The following is an 18864-nucleotide window of genomic DNA, read 5'->3' as shown; positions in this document are numbered from 1 at the left end:
CAAACACCCTCAAGTGGGAAGAAAATCAAAGATCTCCAAAGAGGCCCTATCAACTCCCGACCAGACTAATCTTCCAGCGTCACTATTATCCAATCTTCTCACGTGCTGGAAAGAAATAGAGGAGCCCGCCACTCGGTCATGTATCTCGTCGAATATATGAGTAAATCTCCAAGGATGGGGATGGATCCCATCTAGCAACGCACATTCTTCACGTCTCATCATTTTTAGGAGTTAAAAGGGCAGGCAAAACACACGGGCTTATAATTTTTGTAAAATGTAGCCCTTCTTCAACAAGTCTAAGATTTGCACATCATACTTGGCTAGGCTCAGAAGATAATGAGGTAGGTGGGGCTCAGGACAAGATCGGTACAATGTTGAATTCCAAAAAAACCCTTCCTCAACAGTCATAATATTAAATATTTGAAACCTAATAAAACTTATGAATTTGTTCACTATAATGTTAAATTCCTTCTAATAAATATATGAGAAGCATGCACTACCTTTATACTCTCATCAATCAAAATAGAAAAACTAAATCTGCACAGATTCATCCTTCAAGGTAACTTGGATATGCATTACCAATCTATGATTGATTGCCCCAAAAATGAAGTTATGAACCCAAGATCAATAATAATTACATGAAATTATGCTTCTTGAATTACGACCCAAGCGAACTAACACTCTCTCAGAAAAAAACTACTCACCCCCATTAGCTCTTGAAACAGACTGCACCGCGCAGCCTTTTCTTATCTGACAACGTCTACTCTCCAGCTCTTCTCTCACCTGTCATTTTTCACAATGATTACCAAAAATGCCATGGCTGAAATATATAAGTACACCTAAAAGTTTTACTACCTGGTGTATTCCGAAAGAAAAGAAACAGACAAGTCACCTTATTGACATAAGTATGAGAATGCCATCTAACAGTAAGCCATTGTGGTCTGCCAAAGAGCTACAGTGAAAATCCAAAGTAAAATAAGATTCCACAACATTATTTCCAATTGCTTCTAGATGAAAACCTCCAGCGCCCCATGGAAACAGGATTGGAACAATGCAATAAATGAATGAGAAAAATAATATTGGAATGCATATTTACAAATGCCAACATCCAAGGTTTGACTTAAGAAATATACCTCAAGAAGGTGATGATTGTGGAAAAATGAAAGAACAGAACAAGCTGAAAAGTTCATTACTCCTTCTGAAGGACAGGACCAGATTGAAGCACAGATAGGCACCTGCATGGTTTCATTATTGAGATATAAACATGGTAGCAACAGGGAAAAACAAATATAAGAGAACTTTTCATACTACAAATATATAAAGGAAAGCCTAAGAGTGTGAGAGTTGCATTCTCCAGTAATCTCACAAGATAAGCCTCCTGAAACAACTGGGAATAGCCATGTGATTCAATGAAACGCCCCAAGGTTTCGTTGCGATCAATGACAGGGTTGTTCTCAAGTACTTCAAGGTACCTGCAAGAAGTAAATAAAATTTATTTTTAGATGAATAGTATATAGGAAAGAAAAGATGAAGTTAGACAAGTGACTGCCCAAACCCAGAACACTGTAAAAATAAATTCTTGAGATACCAATTATACAAGATTTTAGTATCCTTGTGGAAGAGAATAGACCTAACATAGGCATAATTATCTCTTAGTCAAGGTGTTAGTTGTGAAATTAATGATATCATCATTGTACTTCTGCCATAAGTGGCTTGCATTTTCATATTCCAATCTGTGATCAGCTCCAGTTATTTGGAGGATTTCAGGGGCAGCTGAGGGCAACAAAAATATCTCCATGATTTTTTATTCTACTACTGCTGCACTATTTCGGGTATACACCCGGAAATAACTTGGGGCATTAAGTGCAATCTCTTCCAGAAACATCCCGACAAAGGCTTTAAACTATTCCTAAGCAACTTAATGAATTGTAGAAATGATTTCTGAAAAGGTCAGCTTGATCAGGTTTATTGTCATGCTTTTGGTGTCATCTATTGATTTAAGAAATGAGAAAATTGTTTACTTGTGACCATAGTTGTCAGAGTGGGAAGCAAGTGCGAGAGGCGAAAGTGGGAAGTGAGAGCGGGAAGCGATTGGTTTAGAAAAGAGAAAAATGCAAGAAGCGAAAAGCTCTAAAGAAAGTGAAGAGAAAATGTATGTCTTCCCGTCATTGAAAGTTAATATGAAGCATGTAAGAGGCTTCATTAGAAATGAACAAGTACATAGAAATAGTAAGATTGAACTACGCTAGGATTCTAGGAAAGAATGGTTTTTTTTTAAGGAAAGAATGGTTAATATAGGTAAGTATTATAAGTAGAAAAAGAAGACTTCATGACTAATTAGAATTGCAAGTTTTAGGAATTTACAATTTCACATGTTTTATTCATGTATATTTAATGTTTAGTTTTTTTTTTTTAAATATCCGCATAATTTTCATTTAAAACTTAATATCAGTTTGCAAGTTGTAAATGGTTTTTTTTTTTTTTTAATACGCTCCTTCAACGTTATCAAACGGGAAAAAATATTCATTTAGAAAAAACCCTGACATTGATCGTGTGGGAAGCGTATGGGAAGCATGCTTCCCCTAAATTTGGAAAGCGAGAAGAACTTAGCTTCCAAAGCAAGCTTCCCATCCTACTAGCAAGTTTCCGATAACTATGCTTATGACACAATTATAGGTACCCAAGTATCTCAAAACTTTTTCCTTCTATAATTGTAAACTGGTATAGTTGAGATCTCAGTTGTATACACATATACTAACCAGAAATGGTTTCAGGAAAGCATGGTAATATACATTTATAGATGAAGAAACATATGCAAGTAGCTGAATTTATAGGGGCAGTTTGAGAAAGTTCGCACCGGGTGCTAATAATCGAATGCTCATCACATATTTTCTAGTGTGAGTGAATGGAGTTCTTCTTCAATCTTCTTCACGAGATGCACCTTTTCTTCTTCAGTCAGCTGCTCAAGCGGCGAATTTTAAGAGTTAGGTCGGGAGGTTTTTACGGCTCCATGCTTTCAAGGGTCTGTGTATGGTTCTCGGGTCTTCTTCAACCTCCAGACACAAGCTCCTCTCATATTTTTTGTCAATGAAACCAGATAGTCTCTTGGACAGAATTCCGAGAAACCCTAATCCAAGAAAACCCTAACTCATAAAAGAAAACTCAGCAAGGGCAGAGTATTCGGGTTTGGGGTGTAAACCCTTGAGGAAGATCTGTCAAGCTGAAAAGCTACAAATTTGAAACCTTCCTCTTCTTCCTCGTCTTCTTCTCTCTCTCTCTCTCTCTCTCTCTCTCTCTCTCTCTCTCTCTCTCTCTCTCAGGCACCGAAGAACAAAACCAAAGGTTGTTCTCTACTCCTCTGTTTTCCTCTGGGGAGATTAATCCAAACGCCAATATCCAGTTTTGAAGAAGGCAGGGCGCCACCCATAGGAAAACAGAAGAGTAGAGAACAACGTGATTCATGAAAATTAAATAAAAGAAACTTTCACTTCGTACGCATCAAGGGTTATGTCCTTTTTTAGTTCTCTAGAAAACAAAAGTACCTTCTGAATATATCCGCTTAGCCAAAATCCAGCCATCAATGGCCTGGCCAAAGTAGAAAGCGCCGTGCTTTGTTGAGAAGCTGCTTCTATCCCAATGGCGAGCCGGGAGGATTTGTTTTTTTAGGTAAGCTGGGATTGAACCCAGGACCTCAAAGTTGAGATACAAAACCTTAACCATTGAGATATAGGCCCAACCCCGACTTTACTCGCCACTGGGATAGAAGGAGCTTCTCCGCAAAGCCTCAGGCCAAAAGTATTTTAAAGGGCGGATTATGTCGCTTCTCCGCCGAGGATTTGAATGATGCAGAGATATCTATGTATATAAAGAGGAAGGGTTGTTTTACTGTTCACGATGACGGAAAAATACGACAACATATTTGAAGGGAATTGGAAACGATTCCATATAATCTAAACGCCCTTCTCAGTATTTATTCACATTAGTCCAAATTAATGGAAATCATCCATTTCGCCTTCCAACAATATCTCTATAAAACAGACTCCATTAGAAGCACGTCAGACCCAATTGATCCATAAAACTGACTCCATAAAAATGTTTCCATCTCCCCTTTAACGCATCGTACCATATTAATAAATCCTTCCTCAACACGTAAAATACCCTTTACGTTTTCAACAATATTAATCCATTACCTCTCTCTCTAGAAGAAAATGCTTTTCCACTGAGAAATGGGCATCTCCATCCACCACCAAATGCACATCCAGACAAATCTCCAATTTGGATTTTTTATCTGTAAGTTTGTTTGTATTCAGTTTATCTGCAGCTTCGATCTCTAACTATCAACTCCTTTTGTAATTTAATTTCAAGCATTTCTTGCATCGATCTAATGATTTGTTGGTTTCATGTTGGTTGATTTTGGTAGGCGGTTAATATGTAATTTCATATGGAAGTAGCCAAGTTTTATTCAGCCTGGGTGTGTCTCTTTTTGTGATGAAAGTAATGCAATTTCATGTTTTATTGGGTTTTTCTATTTCGGTTCTCAATTTTTTTCCTTTGATCTCTTTCTTTGTTTCATGATTTATCGGTGTTTAATTTTCTCTTTCTTACTCTGTTTATATGTTGAATTGCGCTTCCGATGGGCAGATGTCCGATGGGTGAATTTTCATTTGCACATGTATGCATGTACGTATGTAAGTACAAAACAAAAGTACCTTGTGAATATATCCGCTTAGCCAAAATCCAGCCATCAATGGCCTGACCAAGTTCTCTGGAAGAGTAGAAAACATCATAGCCATTCTTTGTTGAGAAGCTACTTCTATCCCAATGGCGAGACGGGAGTATTTGTTTTTTAGGTAAGCTGGCATTGAACCCACGACCTCAAAGTTGAGATACAAAACCTCAACCACTGACATATAGGCCCAACCCCGACTTTATTCGGCACTGGGATAGAAGGAGCTTCTCCGCAAAGCCTCAGGCCAAAAGTATTTTAAATGGCGGATTATGTCACTCCTCCGCCTAGGGTTTGAAAGATGCATAGATATCTATGTATATAAAGAGGAAGGGTTGTTCTACTGTTCACGATGACGTGAAAACATGACAACATATTTGAAGGGAATTGGAAATGATTCCATATAGTCTAAATGCCCTTCTCAATATTTATTCACATTAGTCCAAATTAATGGAAATCATCCATTTCGCCTTCCAACAATATCTCTATAAACCCGACTCCATTAGATGCACGTCGGCCCCAATTAATCCGTAAAACCGAGTCCATAAAAATGTTTCCATCTTTCCTTTAACGCATCGTACCATATTAATAAATCATTCCTCAATAACCTTTACATTTTCAACAATATTAGTCCATTACCTCTCTCTAGAAGAAAATGCTTTTCCGCCGAGAAATGGACATCTCCATCCACCACCAAATGCACACCCGAATAAATCTCCAATTTGGATATTTTATCTGTAAGCTTGTTCGTAATCACTTTATCTACAGCTTCGATCTCTAACTATCAACTCCTTTTGTAATTTAATTTCAAGCATTTCTTGCATCGATCTAATGATTTGTTGGTTTCCTATTGGTTGATTTTGGCAGGTGTAGACACCCCATTTTGACCGTGCCCTAAACCTCTTTGTGTAAATAGAAAATCCTTCAAATAAAAAAATTAGGGCTCTTAATCTAATTTTAGAGAGAGAGAGAGAGCTTTCTAGAGAGAGATAAGATTATAGAGAGAGATAGAGCTTTCTAGAGAGAGAGAATTCTAGAGAAAGAAGGAGATATAGAGAGAGAATGAATGAGATCTAGAAGGAGATCTAGAAAGAGAAAGAAGGAGATCTAGAGAGAGAAATAATTTTTCAATGAGAGATCCAAGAGAAGAGCACAAGGTTAGTGGATTTTGAGTTTTATTTTGAATTTTCTTTGAAAATCTAGCATAAAATGGAAAACTTAAAAATGGTTAGATCTAGTAATCTAGGGCTAAAATCTACCAAAATATGTTTAAAAAACATGTCTCATTTAAAGATCTAAAGCAATTCACCTCAAATTTTGAGTTCTAGTTGAATTTTGATGTAAAGATGGCAAAACTAAGTGCTGTCTAGCCTAGTTTTTATCATTTTTATCAATTTTCGGTTGAAATTCGTGGAAAATTTTCATGAAAAGGTGTAGTACTCGTTGAGATCTTAGATTTGGAGTATAAGACCCAAAATTGGCCAAGAAACGAAGAAGTTATGGCTGTTTTAAGATTTCAGCTCAAAATTCAGTGCAAAATGATAAATCTATGTGTGTTTTTGTGAAAATTCCTTAAAGATCTTCAAAATTGAAACTAACATGATTAGATCTAAGCTTAATCAACATGTATTATCATATATTTTTGTCAAATTCCCATAGATCTTGTGTTTGAATGAAGTTTTGATGTGAAATGTCATAAAATTGTGTTGAATTACATGCTGTCCAGATTTTATTTTCAATTTTTTACTAAAATTCGATTAGATCTAGCAAAAGTGATACACACGAAGGTTGTATATTTTTTCGAGATCTTCGATTTGACATCTTTTGGATCACGTAACGATGAGAAATGAAAAAATTTATGCTACTTTTAAGATATCAGTAAAAAACACTACATTTACAGATTTGGACTTGATAAAAAATGACCGTTTTCCGGCCACTTCTCGCAAGATCCAGTCGAAATTGCCAACAGAGAAAAGTTTATTGGATCAATTTACTAAAACTTTTTAGTTGAACACTTTTCTTGAAAATGCATATTTGATCCCCTTTTTGCAAAACAAAATCAGAACTTTTGAAAAGCAAAACTGCATAAATGAAATATGAAATCAGCCCAAAGATAGCCGTTTTTCGGCCACTTCAGGCAAGATCCAGCAAAGTTGTCAACGGAGAAAACTTTATTTGATCAAAGTTTTCTAAAACTTTGTAGTTGAACACTTTTCTTGAAAATGTATTTTTGATCATCGGTTTTGCAAAATCAAATCAGAACTTTTGAAAAAGCAAAACTGCAGAATTGAAATATGAAATCTGTCGGAGATGGTCATTTGTCGGCCACTTCCGGCGAGAACCGGCCGAAGTGCATAACTAATACAATGTTTCCCGATGTGTATCACGTTTGCTAGTTTTGTCATTTGGATAGTGTAATATTAAATACAAATTTTCAGCTTCCATGTAAAATGCAAATGCGTGCTTTTGATGCTTGATTCATGCTTAGCCTAATTGGCAATGAAGGCATTAGCCCAAGCCAGTCCTTAAAGGGACCTACTTGGATATGGTAGTACCCTCTTCCCTCTTTCTTTAGGAAGAAACCTTCTTAGCCTTTTAGGTACCCTTTGAACCCTCCCCCTTTCTCATTGTGAAAGAGTGATGAAGGCGTTAGCCCAAGCCCATCCTTAGAGGGACTCACCATGTCATGGTAATACTCTCATTCTTCTTCATTTCTCCTCTTTAGGTAGAGAGTTGCTTATATCTTTTGACGTTAGTGACCATTTAATTGCAAAGGCGATGAATGAGTCATCTCAAGCCCATCCTTAGGGGACGTACTTTAGTCTAGTTAGCACTCCCCTTAAAGAATATATGTTAGGAGTCATCCATAGACTATAAGTTAGCCTCGTGGTTTAGGAGTCAGTCAATTAGTAGCATAGGAGTCTGTCCTTATCTAGAAAATCCTTCATCTAGATAGGAGTCTGTCTTTTAGTGTTAGAGAGTCAGTATTTTAGGAGTAGGTCCTGTCATCATAGGGAGTTAGGATTCTATCCTACCTTTCATAAGTCATGTGATTCTGTCCAATCCTTGCAAGACATAAGATTCTGTCCAACCCTTGCAGATTCGTGATTTTGTCTAATCCTCCGCAAAGTATAAGATTCTGTCCAACCTTTGCGAGATATCAGGAGTCTGTCCTACCCTTATGATGATAGGAGTCTGTCCTCTTAAGTCAAAAATAACAAAAACACTTGGAAACTTGAAAATCCAAAAAACATCATAAATTCAAAACTCAAAAAACACTCGAAAACATTTTAAAATTAAAAAACAACAGAAACTCAAAACATAAAAAATATCTGAAAACTTCAAAACATTCTAAATTCTAGAGTCATTAGGATAGTAGTTAGGAAAGTTTGTTCTGAACTACGTTGGCTTGATCCTCTTCCACGAGGTACGTAGGCAGCTTGAGATTCTTATCCCAAGTTCAGTTAAACATTTCAAACCTTCCAAAAATATAAAAAAAATCCTTCAAAATCTTTTTCAAAAGATCTTCCCCTAGAGTTAGGAGTATGTCCTAGATGTTTGGGTTGTCGTGTGAGTGTCCCTAGAGTTAGGAGGCCTAGAGTCGTGGTCGGTTAGCCACTTAGTCAAGCCGATGGCTAGACTAGGAAGCACTTAGTTAGCCTATTATTTTCTTTAGGACATACAACCTAGTTACACATAGGATGTAGGGCTCACTTGCATAGATTAGGTTGACTTGCATTAGTTTAGGACCATATATGTGTGTCTAAAATACTTAAACAACTTAAACAGGAGTCGTGTCGTGTCGTGTCGAGTCTAGTGTGGTCTAGGCACATTTAGGCATTGTAGCTTAGAATAGGCCACCGAACTACGTCGACTCTGATTCTTCCTGAGGCCGGGATACGTAGAGCAGTCGGGATGGCCATCCTGGTCCGAGTCAAATTTCACATTAGAGTCTAGTGTTTGTCATGTTGTATCATGTGTGGTGTCAAGTCGTGTTATGTGTTTTGTTATGTTTTCTTATTTTCTTGTATAGACCTTATACCTTTAGATGTAGTATGCATGCGTTTGCCCACCAGAACTTAGACACTAATTAGGTATGCCACTCATAACCTAGCTATGCTTAGGTGACACTTCTTTCATTTATTTTGTGTGTGCTTGTTATTCCCATCCCCGGGACATGCATGCTTAGGTAGACGTTATCTCGGGAATATCCGTTCCCATTTCACATGATTTTCGCCCAAAATTCTTTAAAATTAGTAAATAAATGGCATAAGAGACCAGGTGTTTACACTCGGGCGAATTGGGTGAGCCTAACACCTTCCCCATTCATCATCAGGCACAGACTTTTGTATCTCTGGTTATCCGTTGCGACAGAGTATAGTATGGGATCCAAGGCCTATTTCCTTGGATAGCGACTCTGAGTTATTTTAGGTACGTCTCGATTCCGGGCTCGTCCCCGAATCAAGAGGTATCTCATTTTACATCGCCACTCATGCTGTGAGAGATACTCTTTTGAGAGTTCCTTGGTAGAGCTCTCATTCACGTGTGGAGATCTCAGAGGATCGACAGGGATCTCATGTCCTCGCCACCTTCCTCGGGATCGGGGTCCACAACAGGCGGTTAATATGGAATTTCATATGGAAGTAGCTAGGGGTGTAAACAGATCGAATTCGAACCGGATATGCCTATATCCGAATTCGAATTCGATTACAGTATCCACTATCCGAATCCGAATCCGAATTCGACGGATATTTAGTATATTTCACCGAATTCGATTCCGACGGATATTATTCGAATCCGGATAATATCCGTATCCGTTTATCTGATGAATTCGAATTTGACTTCATATTCGAAAGTCCGAATTCACATCCGAATTCAAAATTATATTCGAAAGTCTGAATTCAGGTAGTGTATCCAGATTTCTAAGCTCATGGCTGTCAGATAACAGAGACAATTCAAGCAAACAGATTATGATTGATCAAGATTCATAAAGTTAAAAAATTATATAATCCAAACAAGCATCAAGATTTAAGAACCAAAAGAGACATAAACACATGATTAGAATGGTTGATGGTATTGGGGCCATGGAGAATCCAAGGTGGGGCCTTCTCTGTGTCTTCTTCTTCTTCTTTTTGGATCAAATGCAAAGGAGGTGGCAATGGTTTGGTTTTGCCCCCCTTAAATTTCTTATTCTTCTCATCTATTCTCCAACTCCACAAATCCTAAATCAAATCCTCTTTCCTCTGTTTTTTTATCAAATCCTAATGGAGATAGAAGGGTTCGGTGGTAATGGTGATGATGATGATGATGAAAAGGGGCCAAGTGAAAGAGACAATGAAGTTTGGATGGAGAAAATGGTGGTGGCTGTGGTGGGAGAAGTAATCTGTGGTGGGAGAAGTAATCGGATTCCGACGAGGTCGCCGGAGAGAAGGGTTGTGGTTGTGGTTGTGGGTTTTAGGGTGGGTGAACCAAATGGGTTAGATAGAGAAAGTGGAGAGATGGGTGTAGATTGGAGGGTTATTTTTTTTCCTTTTTTTGGGTTGAAAAGAGGATTTGCAAAGGAGGTGGGGTAGAGAAAATGGTGGTGGTTAGGGTTTGGTGGGGATGGAGAAGAGGTAGAGGGAATGGAGGTGGCCGAGGTCGGAGTGATGGCAGGCGGATCTTCCTCTCCTTTCTCCCTCTTTCTGGACGAAAATGGAGAAAAGTAGAAAACCCTAGTCGCCACCCTTTCTTCTCTTCTCCCCTAAAAACCCTAAATCTTTGGTTTTTACATTTTATATACACAGGGGGACTGATATCAGCACACCAAAGCTTTGATTTCCACACAAACCTAGCTTGCCTTTTCCTTTTTCAAGCGTCTTGCACATTTTGATAATGGCACAAATTCAACTTGTCTTTTCTACATTTTTTTGGGAGTGATATCTCCTCTAAAACTCTATAGCCGGTACAGCTCCAACCGGTCTCTCTCTCACACACACTTGGTGGGTCCAACAATTAATTTGTTGAAATCTTTGAACAAGATAGGCCCGCCAATATTTTTCAAAATGAAATATACTACCCACACAATAGGACGATCCAAACCGTCCATTTGATGGGCCAAACGTAAATAGGTGCACCTCAAAATCTCATTTCCATAGGATGATCCTAGCCCTCCTATCTAAAGAGAAACTGCATATTATGGAAACCTCTTTAGATTTGAGGGTTGTGATCATCCCATGGAAATGATTTTGGGCGTAAATAGGTGGCACAACCTACTTACATTGGGGCCCATCAAATGGATGGCTTGGATCACCCTATGGTGTGGGTCGTATAGTAACATTAAGATCCAATTGTAGGCCCACGCATATTTTTCAAAATGAAGTGTACCATAGGATGATCGAAACCGTCCATTTGATGAGCCGCAACGTAAATAGGTTGTGCCCCAGAATCATTTCCATAGCATGATCGCAACCCTACGATCTATAAAGTTTCCATAGTATGCAATTTCTCTTTAGATCGGAGGGCTAGGATCATCATGTGGAAATGATTTTTGGGGATACATTCTATTTATGCTGTGGTCCATCAAATAGACAGTTTGGATCATCCTATGGAAATGATTTATTTGTTATTACTTATTTCAATTATTTGATGATATTATTAATAATTAATATTAAAAATAATAAAATGAATTCGGATATACGGATGCGGATGCTGATTTTTGGGATAAACGGATGTACTTCTCGGATTCGGATGTTAAACGGATCGGATGTACCATTTACCAAATTCGTATCCGTTAAGAGCCGGATATCTCATAAACGGATTCGGATAATATCCGCTTGAAACGGATTCGGATAATATTCGCTTTAAACGAATTCGGATGCGAACGGTAATCGAATTTTCGAATATCTATTTACACCCCTAGAAGTAGCCAAGTTTTATTTAGCCTGGGTGTGTGTCTTTTTGTGATGAAAGTAATGCAATTTCATGTTTTATTGGGTTTTTCTATTTCGGTTCTCAAATATTTTTTTCTTCGATCTCTTTCTCCGTTTCATGATTTATTGGTGTTTAATTTTCTCTCTCTTAGTCTCTTACTCTGTTTATATGTTGAATTGAGGTTCCGATGGGCAGATTTCCGATGGGTAAATTTTCATTTGCACATCTATGCATGTACATATATAAGCAGAAAACAAAAGTACCTTGTGAATATATCCGCTTAGCCAAAACCCAGCCATTAATAATGGCATGGCCAAGTTCTCCGGAAGAGTAGAAAACATCGTAGCCATACTTTGTTGAGAAGCTACTTCTATCCAGTGGCGGGAGGATATGTTTTTTAGGTAAGTTGGGATTGAACCCACTACGTCAAAGTTGAGATACAAAACATCAACCATTAGTTAGGCCCAACTCAACATATAGTTAAGTTGGGATTGAACCATTAGTTTTTTAGGTAAGTTCGGACTGAATTGAACCTCAATTCAACATATAGTTAGGCCCAACCCCAACTTTATTCGCCACTGGGATAGAAGGAACTTCTCCGCAAAGGCTCAAGCCAAAAGTATTTTAAAGGGCGGATTATGTTGCTCCTCCGCCTAGGGTTTGAAAGATGCAGATATATCTATGTATATAAAGAGGAAGGGCTGTTTTATTGTTAACGATGACGTGAAAATATGACAACATATTTGAAGGGAATTGGAAACGATTCCATATAGTCTAAACGCTCTTCTCAATATTTCTTCACATTTGTCCAAATTAATGGAAACCATCCATTTCGTCTTCCAGCAATATCTCCATAAAACCGACTCCATTAGATGCACATCGGACCCAATTAATCCATAAAACCGACTCCATAAAAGCGTTTCCATCTTCCCTTTAACGCATCGTACCACATTAATAAATCCTTCCTCAACACATAAATACTCTTTCAGTTTTCAACAATATTAGTCCATTACCTCTCTCTCCCTCTCTCTACAAGAAAATGCCTTTATGCCAAGAAATGGGCATCTCCATCCACCACCAAATGCCCATCCGGCCAAATCTCCAATTTGGATTTTTGATCTGTAAGTTTGTTCGTATTCAGTTTATCTGCAGCTTCGATCTCTAACTATCAACTCCTTTTGTAATTTAATTTCAAGCATTTCTTGCATCGATCTAATGATTTGTTGGTTTCATGTTGGTTGATTTTGGTAGGCGGTTAATATGGAATTTCATATGGAAGTAGCAAAGTTTTATTCAGCCTGGGTGTGTCTCTTTTTGTGATGAAAGTAATGCAATTTCATGTTTTAGTGGGTTTTTCTAGTTCCGGATTTTATTTCCGGATTTTTAGCCGACTTCATCCTCATCTCCACTTGAAGACGCCCAATTTATAATGAAAAACAATTCTTGGTAGCCAAATGTGCCCTAATTGCGTCATTTAGAAATCAGCCTTTAACTTATTTATGATGAAATGAGATTAAAAATCATATATTTTTTTATTGAGATTAATCTCATCCCTTCACATAAAAGTAAAAGGTTGGTTTTCCAGCGGAGCACTTGGGGCTTGTTTGTTTTAGATTTTGAGCCCGAAACTGATTATTGGACTCAAAACTGAACGCAATTTAAAGTCGTCCAATAATCGGTTTTGGACTCAAAAACGATTCTCAAAATCTAAAACAAACCGGGCCTTAGTCAAGTAGGTGAGACTACTTTTCACACATATATTGCATAATTTTAACAAGCATTTCTCATGACAGAAAATAGTATGAAGACACACTCGTTAAAATAGCATAATTAAAAAACGGAAACACAAAAAAATGCATGTAAAATATTGTCATTTACAGAATATAGTGGGGCAAAGTTGGAAAGTTGGCCAAAAACGCATTTTAAACATGTTTACAATGTGTTCTTTAAAAAATAGTAAATGTTTTAAACAGAGTATTCAATGGCAAACCAATAAAATGCGTTTTGCTAACTATGTTGCCTTCCAAACATACCTCGTACTAGAATTTAGAACTTAGAACGCAAGCATGATTAAAGAGGGACTTGAAATGGATGACTTACTCGATAACGTCATTCTTGAACTTCATGATATCTCGCATCATTTTCCAGAAGTAGGGATTCAATGCCTTGCTCTTTTGCGCAAACAAACTAGAGAGACCATTTCGGCTCCCCCATTCACAGCCCTTGCCATTGTCCAAGCTCACGGAAAAGGACATATTAGATGCCTCCGTTTCGATTCCAAGGCTCTCAAAGAACTCCATCATATTTGGATACGTTACCTGTCCAAACCAGCCCTTCTTTCTTTAGTCTCACAAATCATGATCTAAGTAAGGAAATTAAATTTTTTAAATCTAGAGTCATTTTTTCGTTTCTTTTTATTTTCTTTGGAATTTTTTTACCCATGATAAGACCTAGAGGATTTGGTATCTGGGGGTGATAAAAGAGAGAATTGGTTGAAAAATTTAATCTTGAAAATCAGGGGTATTGAAATCTGAGGAGTGATATGTATTTTACCAACCCGCAGGGATTAAAGTATTTCTAAAATTTCTAAATTTTTTCTAAAATTTCCTAGTAGTTTTACAAAAGAAAAAAGATAACTTGAGCCAACCCTTCTCAATTTTTAATTAGAGGGACCTTCAATTTATGATAATATGCTCTAAATTATTCTTAATCATATAATTTCCCTCTAAATCGTGGAAAGATAATAATTTCTATCAGAAATGTTTTTCTTTCAATCCATACCGGGACGAACAAGGCAGAAAGTCACTTCAAAAAGCATTGGGGTACAAGGCAATTTTTGAGTCCTATAAGAGGGCACAATTAGAAAATGCATGTGAGATCAAAGCTCTTGATCTTATCTGGTAATCTCTACCTACGTAATCTAGCACCCTAATGCTACAACGGTCAGATCACACCTTAGTATGATGGGTAGGGGTGCAACTCGGGACGGGTTGAACCCGAATTTGGGTTGGGTTGGCCCTTTTTAAAAATCGGGTTGGGTTGGGAAAAATCAACCCGAATTGGAAATCGGGTTGGGTCGGGTTGGGGTGTCGGGCAACCCGACCCGACCCGAAACCCGATTTCCAATTCCGATATGTATAAAATTTTAAAACGGCAAACGAGTGAATATTCCAATTTCCAGATTTTATTCCATCTTTCACATAACTATTTTCTAATTTCTATCTTTCCCTTATTTTACTATTTTATTATTTTCTAATTACTATTTTCTATTTACCTAAAAATTAAACATATATGTATAAGAGGTCAACATAAATTTATCCTTAAGTTACAAAGAGTTTTTATATGGTGGATGCCTGCGTAGGAATGTGAGCAAAAAAAAAAAAAAAAACAGTGGGGCCCACAAAAAAAACATGTGCATGATGGGCGGGTCAACCCGACCCAACCCGAATTAGAAATCGGGTTGGGTTGGAAAAATGGGTTTCTCGGGTTGGGTCGGGTTGGCCTCAACCCGACCAACCCTACCCGAGTTGCACCCCAATGATGGGCAGGTGGAAGATAAATGACATCAAAATTCAACAGTCTAGTTTTAAAGAGTTAAATTGGTGTTCAGTGATTGGGCCCACCGACAACTCTATAGAAAACACACAAAAAGGCCACTACACGTGCAATTGTGCAAAGACCCCATTTCCTGAAAAGAGAATAAATGGATTTGTAGATAACAAACACGACGTGAATAACAATATATAATGTTTTTTGGGAATTGATACCCGCACTACCTATAATGGATTCCGTAGATAACAAACACTTCTAATTAGCTTCAGAAGGCTGTTCCAAATTACAATTCCCAAAATGTTCTCGGCATCCAATCAAAATAGTGGTCCATAAAGTTTATGTATGGAGTGTCATTATCAAAACAGGCGGTTACGGATATCCTGATAAATAAAGGAGTAGGGCCCACTCCAATACTGTTTGGAAGTGATTTATTCGCCACCTTACCGGGAAGGCCGTCTTGTGTGGATTTTTAGGCTAGTAATGAAAGGGGTGAATATATCACTTCCTTTAGGCCACGTTTGGATACCCACAAGATTTAGATTTGGATCTCTCACATCTCCGTTGAGATTTCTAAATCAGCTACAACAGTGGAAAAAAAGATCTTTCAAATCCGTTTTGCAAGACATTATTTGAAAATCAGTATTTGTTGCAATTACCTTCACCCTCACTGCTCCTTGACCTTGCTGGCACAACATGAGCATCAGAATTATTGATGTATTTTTTTTGTACAAAACTCAAATCCAAATTCAAATACAAAAACATGAGGTACCCAAACGTGGCCTTATATTTTAAGGAAGCGATAATAATATTATACCCGCTATTGTTACTCGGGACAGCACCTCTGGTGTATTATAGATCATTCATTTTAGGGAGGAATAACCTACAGGGTTAAACAGCATGAATCCAAGATCTAAATCTGTGTTATCGAAGGTGACGGACATGGCGTGGCCGCCCAAGTAGTTCTCCTTTTCGTATAGCACTACATCAACTCCAGCTTTTGCAAGGACGTAAGCAGAAGCCAAACCACTGATCCCCGCGCCAATCACCGCAATCCTCATTCTCCACCGAAATCTTCTTCAAATGTATACACTTCTATGCACCTGTCATGTCGTTAAGCGAATTTAAACTAAGTTTATAGTAAGATAATCTCGTTCCATAATCACCTCGTAAAATTGTAAAAAAAAAACAATGAGAGATAGAGATAGAGATTGATAAATCTAAATCAAGACTATGTTTCATTCTCCTTTAAGCATAAATTAAGCCAGACTCTTTAAAGTCAAAGAAAATTACAACAGAAATTCGTCATCTAAAGTTAAAGAAAATTTGAACTAAACCTTCAAAATCGAGAACTAAAACAAAATGGAAAGATAATGCCTCTAGTCTTTCACCAAAATAGCTGGCAACAGTTATTATTGATAAGAAGTTCTGAAGCTAAGAAAAAAACACATGAAAATCTTACCACAAATCCTCCAAATTACATGGATTTCAAGGAGAGCATAAAAATCACCTGGGTAACAGAAAGAGCTTTCCAGAATCTGGAACTCTCCGATCTACCAACCTATGTTAATAATTACTCTCTCATACAAACGGACGGTCAGATTTTACTTAGACCATCCGAGGTTGTTTTAATAAAAAATACTAATTAAGAGACTGCAGCAAAACGAGGGCTTCCTTCTCAGAACACGTGTACTAGAAGACAACAAAGAGGCATCAATTGTCAATAAATTAAGGACATTTGGTGGGAGCAGGGAAACGTGGAGTGATTTATTTAATGAAATGATATTAGCACAATCATACATTATTAATGATCGCATAAACTCACCTTATCTTTACTTTTTTTTATTGGCTTGTGAGATCTTCTTGGGAACTGCAATGTCTTTTGACGAATCTTTAAATAATAAAAGACAAGATTTGTTAGCTAGTGCAATTCTCATATCATTTCTATATTTATTGTCAAATTCTGAGAATGTTCAATGGCACCCTCTTCAATAAGAATGTGGTTGTCATTTTAATAAAATTTAATTTCTCTCTTGGGTTCCTCTGCCATTAGCCCATTACCTCTTACAAAAAGGGTATTTTTGCAGAGGGAGATGATATCAGCACGACCGTGTTTTGACATTTGAACTAAGGCATCTTCTATTTTATTATCTAAAGAGTTGTCGAAGCCCAAAGGTCTGTTCTCATAGAGCTTTCACAAGTCAATTTAAAAAGAAAAATGGCATTAATTTGTGACCAAAATACCCATTGGTTGATTTTTTGGATTCCTATGAAAACCCAAAATATCATTGAGAGATGCTTAGATTCAAAGGTGCCCTTACAAAATAAGGGGCAAAGGGTGCCCCTATTGTTTAAAAAACGTTTAAAGACGGTTATGATTGCAATTTTCTGTACCATTTTCTTAATGGTATTTGACTAATGGGGGCGCCTTTTGGCCCTTATTTTGCAAGGGAGACTGTGAATCTAGCATTCCTCAATATCCTTATACAGGAAAAGACAAAGATTATCTTGTAAAAAGACCAAAATACCCATGACATTTAATGAAAAGTTTTGAATAAGGGTGTGCGGATATCATTTCTATATATACTAGCATTCTTATGCACGGGTGTAAAATAATGGGCCCATCCTATCAAAACAAAACATGACATGTAAAATTATGGGTCCCATGCATACATGGGCTCAGGTGGAGATCGTAGGACCTACGCCATCAAAGCATTAGGCAAAATGGTGGGCCCCACCCTATGCATGGGTTTATATGGAGAGGGTGAGACCCGCTATCAAAACATATCACTGAGTTTCATCAGTATTTTGGTCTTTTTACAAGGTAATTCTCATCTTTTCACATGTAATAACATTTTGGCCTTTTACGAGTCAAAAAATCTATCACGGGCATTTTGGTCATCTTTTCACATGTAAGGACATTTTGGCCATTTATGAGTAAAAAAAATCTATCAAGGGCATTTTGGTCAGAAATTGATGGCATGACAAGATTTGCAGAATTCACTCACCACAAGACTGTTTTGCAAATAAAGCAGATGACTTCTTTTGCTAAAAACCCTAAATTAAATTTTGATTGTGTTGTGGTCTATTGTGTTTCTCCATATCAGTGTAACATCTTCTCTCATATCTTCCATAAGTTTATTAAATCAAGTTCTAATTAGTTGTCAAATAACTATGAAATAACCAAGCACTCTATTCCATTGCCTCTAACACTAGATTACTAGTGTTACACTATCGTAAAATGCACAGCTTGGATAACTAATCACAGTTCAATAAACCTCTCAACTCCACGAAAAAAACCCACACAATTACAAATTGAGAAGCTTGCTCAAATCCCACAGATTTATTCTCATACACATCCCTCCTCCCTTCAATCCCTCACCTGCAAATTGATTAGAACTTTCATCTCCTCGTTGCTAATTGAAATGTCCTCTTTAAAAACCGGTTGGCCGTGTCGTCATTCCGGTGGCACAACACCCTCAATATAGTGTTAGGATCAGACCTGTTCCATCTCCCGGTGGTCGGCGGCATAGGCACCTTCTGTCCATCTCCGGTGAGCCCGAGTCCGCTAGCCTCACACGCCACAATCGTAAAATCTTCCAACAGTTGATCAGTGCCTTGTCCCATAAGTGCAACCACCCCTTCCACCACCTCTGATTCTCTATCCACCACCTCCT

The 18864-nt window shown here is 37.6% G+C and overlaps 1 protein-coding gene across 7 annotated transcripts in view; it reads right to left on the bottom strand.

Moving 5' to 3' along the window:
- LOC143892223 (uncharacterized) overlaps nucleotides 1-16290 on the bottom strand; it is a 47983-nt gene extending 31693 nt beyond the window's left edge. For 4 of the 7 annotated variants that reach the window (XR_013255456.1, XM_077396684.1, XM_077396682.1 and 1 more), the window contains exons 1-6: nucleotides 16075-16290; nucleotides 13739-13956; nucleotides 1367-1472; nucleotides 1134-1235; nucleotides 893-952; nucleotides 705-783 (exon numbers count right to left, since the gene is read on the bottom strand). Coding sequence is in view for 6 of the 7 variants with exons in the window: in XM_077396684.1 (XP_077252799.1) it covers nucleotides 705-783; nucleotides 893-952; nucleotides 1134-1235; nucleotides 1367-1472; nucleotides 13739-13956; nucleotides 16075-16248 (739 nt within the window). In the remaining variant the exon portion in view is untranslated. Of the gene's footprint in view, nucleotides 1-704; nucleotides 784-892; nucleotides 953-1133; nucleotides 1236-1366; nucleotides 1473-2857; nucleotides 3481-3542; nucleotides 3761-13738; nucleotides 13957-16074 lie in introns of those variants that run through there. The other 3 variants (XM_077396686.1, XM_077396687.1, XM_077396685.1) reach the window with 3 other exon arrangements.
- Between the last annotated feature and the right edge of the window lie 2574 nt (nucleotides 16291-18864).

The sequence above is a fragment of the Tasmannia lanceolata genome, unplaced genomic scaffold (genome assembly GCF_043159265.1).
Source record: "Tasmannia lanceolata isolate RefF3 unplaced genomic scaffold, GAP_Taslan_0.1 ptg000015l, whole genome shotgun sequence".
Classification (NCBI taxonomy): domain Eukaryota; kingdom Viridiplantae; phylum Streptophyta; class Magnoliopsida; order Canellales; family Winteraceae; genus Tasmannia; species Tasmannia lanceolata.
The sequence above is the reverse complement of the archived record's forward strand: the minus strand, read 5'-3'. Positions and strand labels throughout refer to the sequence as shown.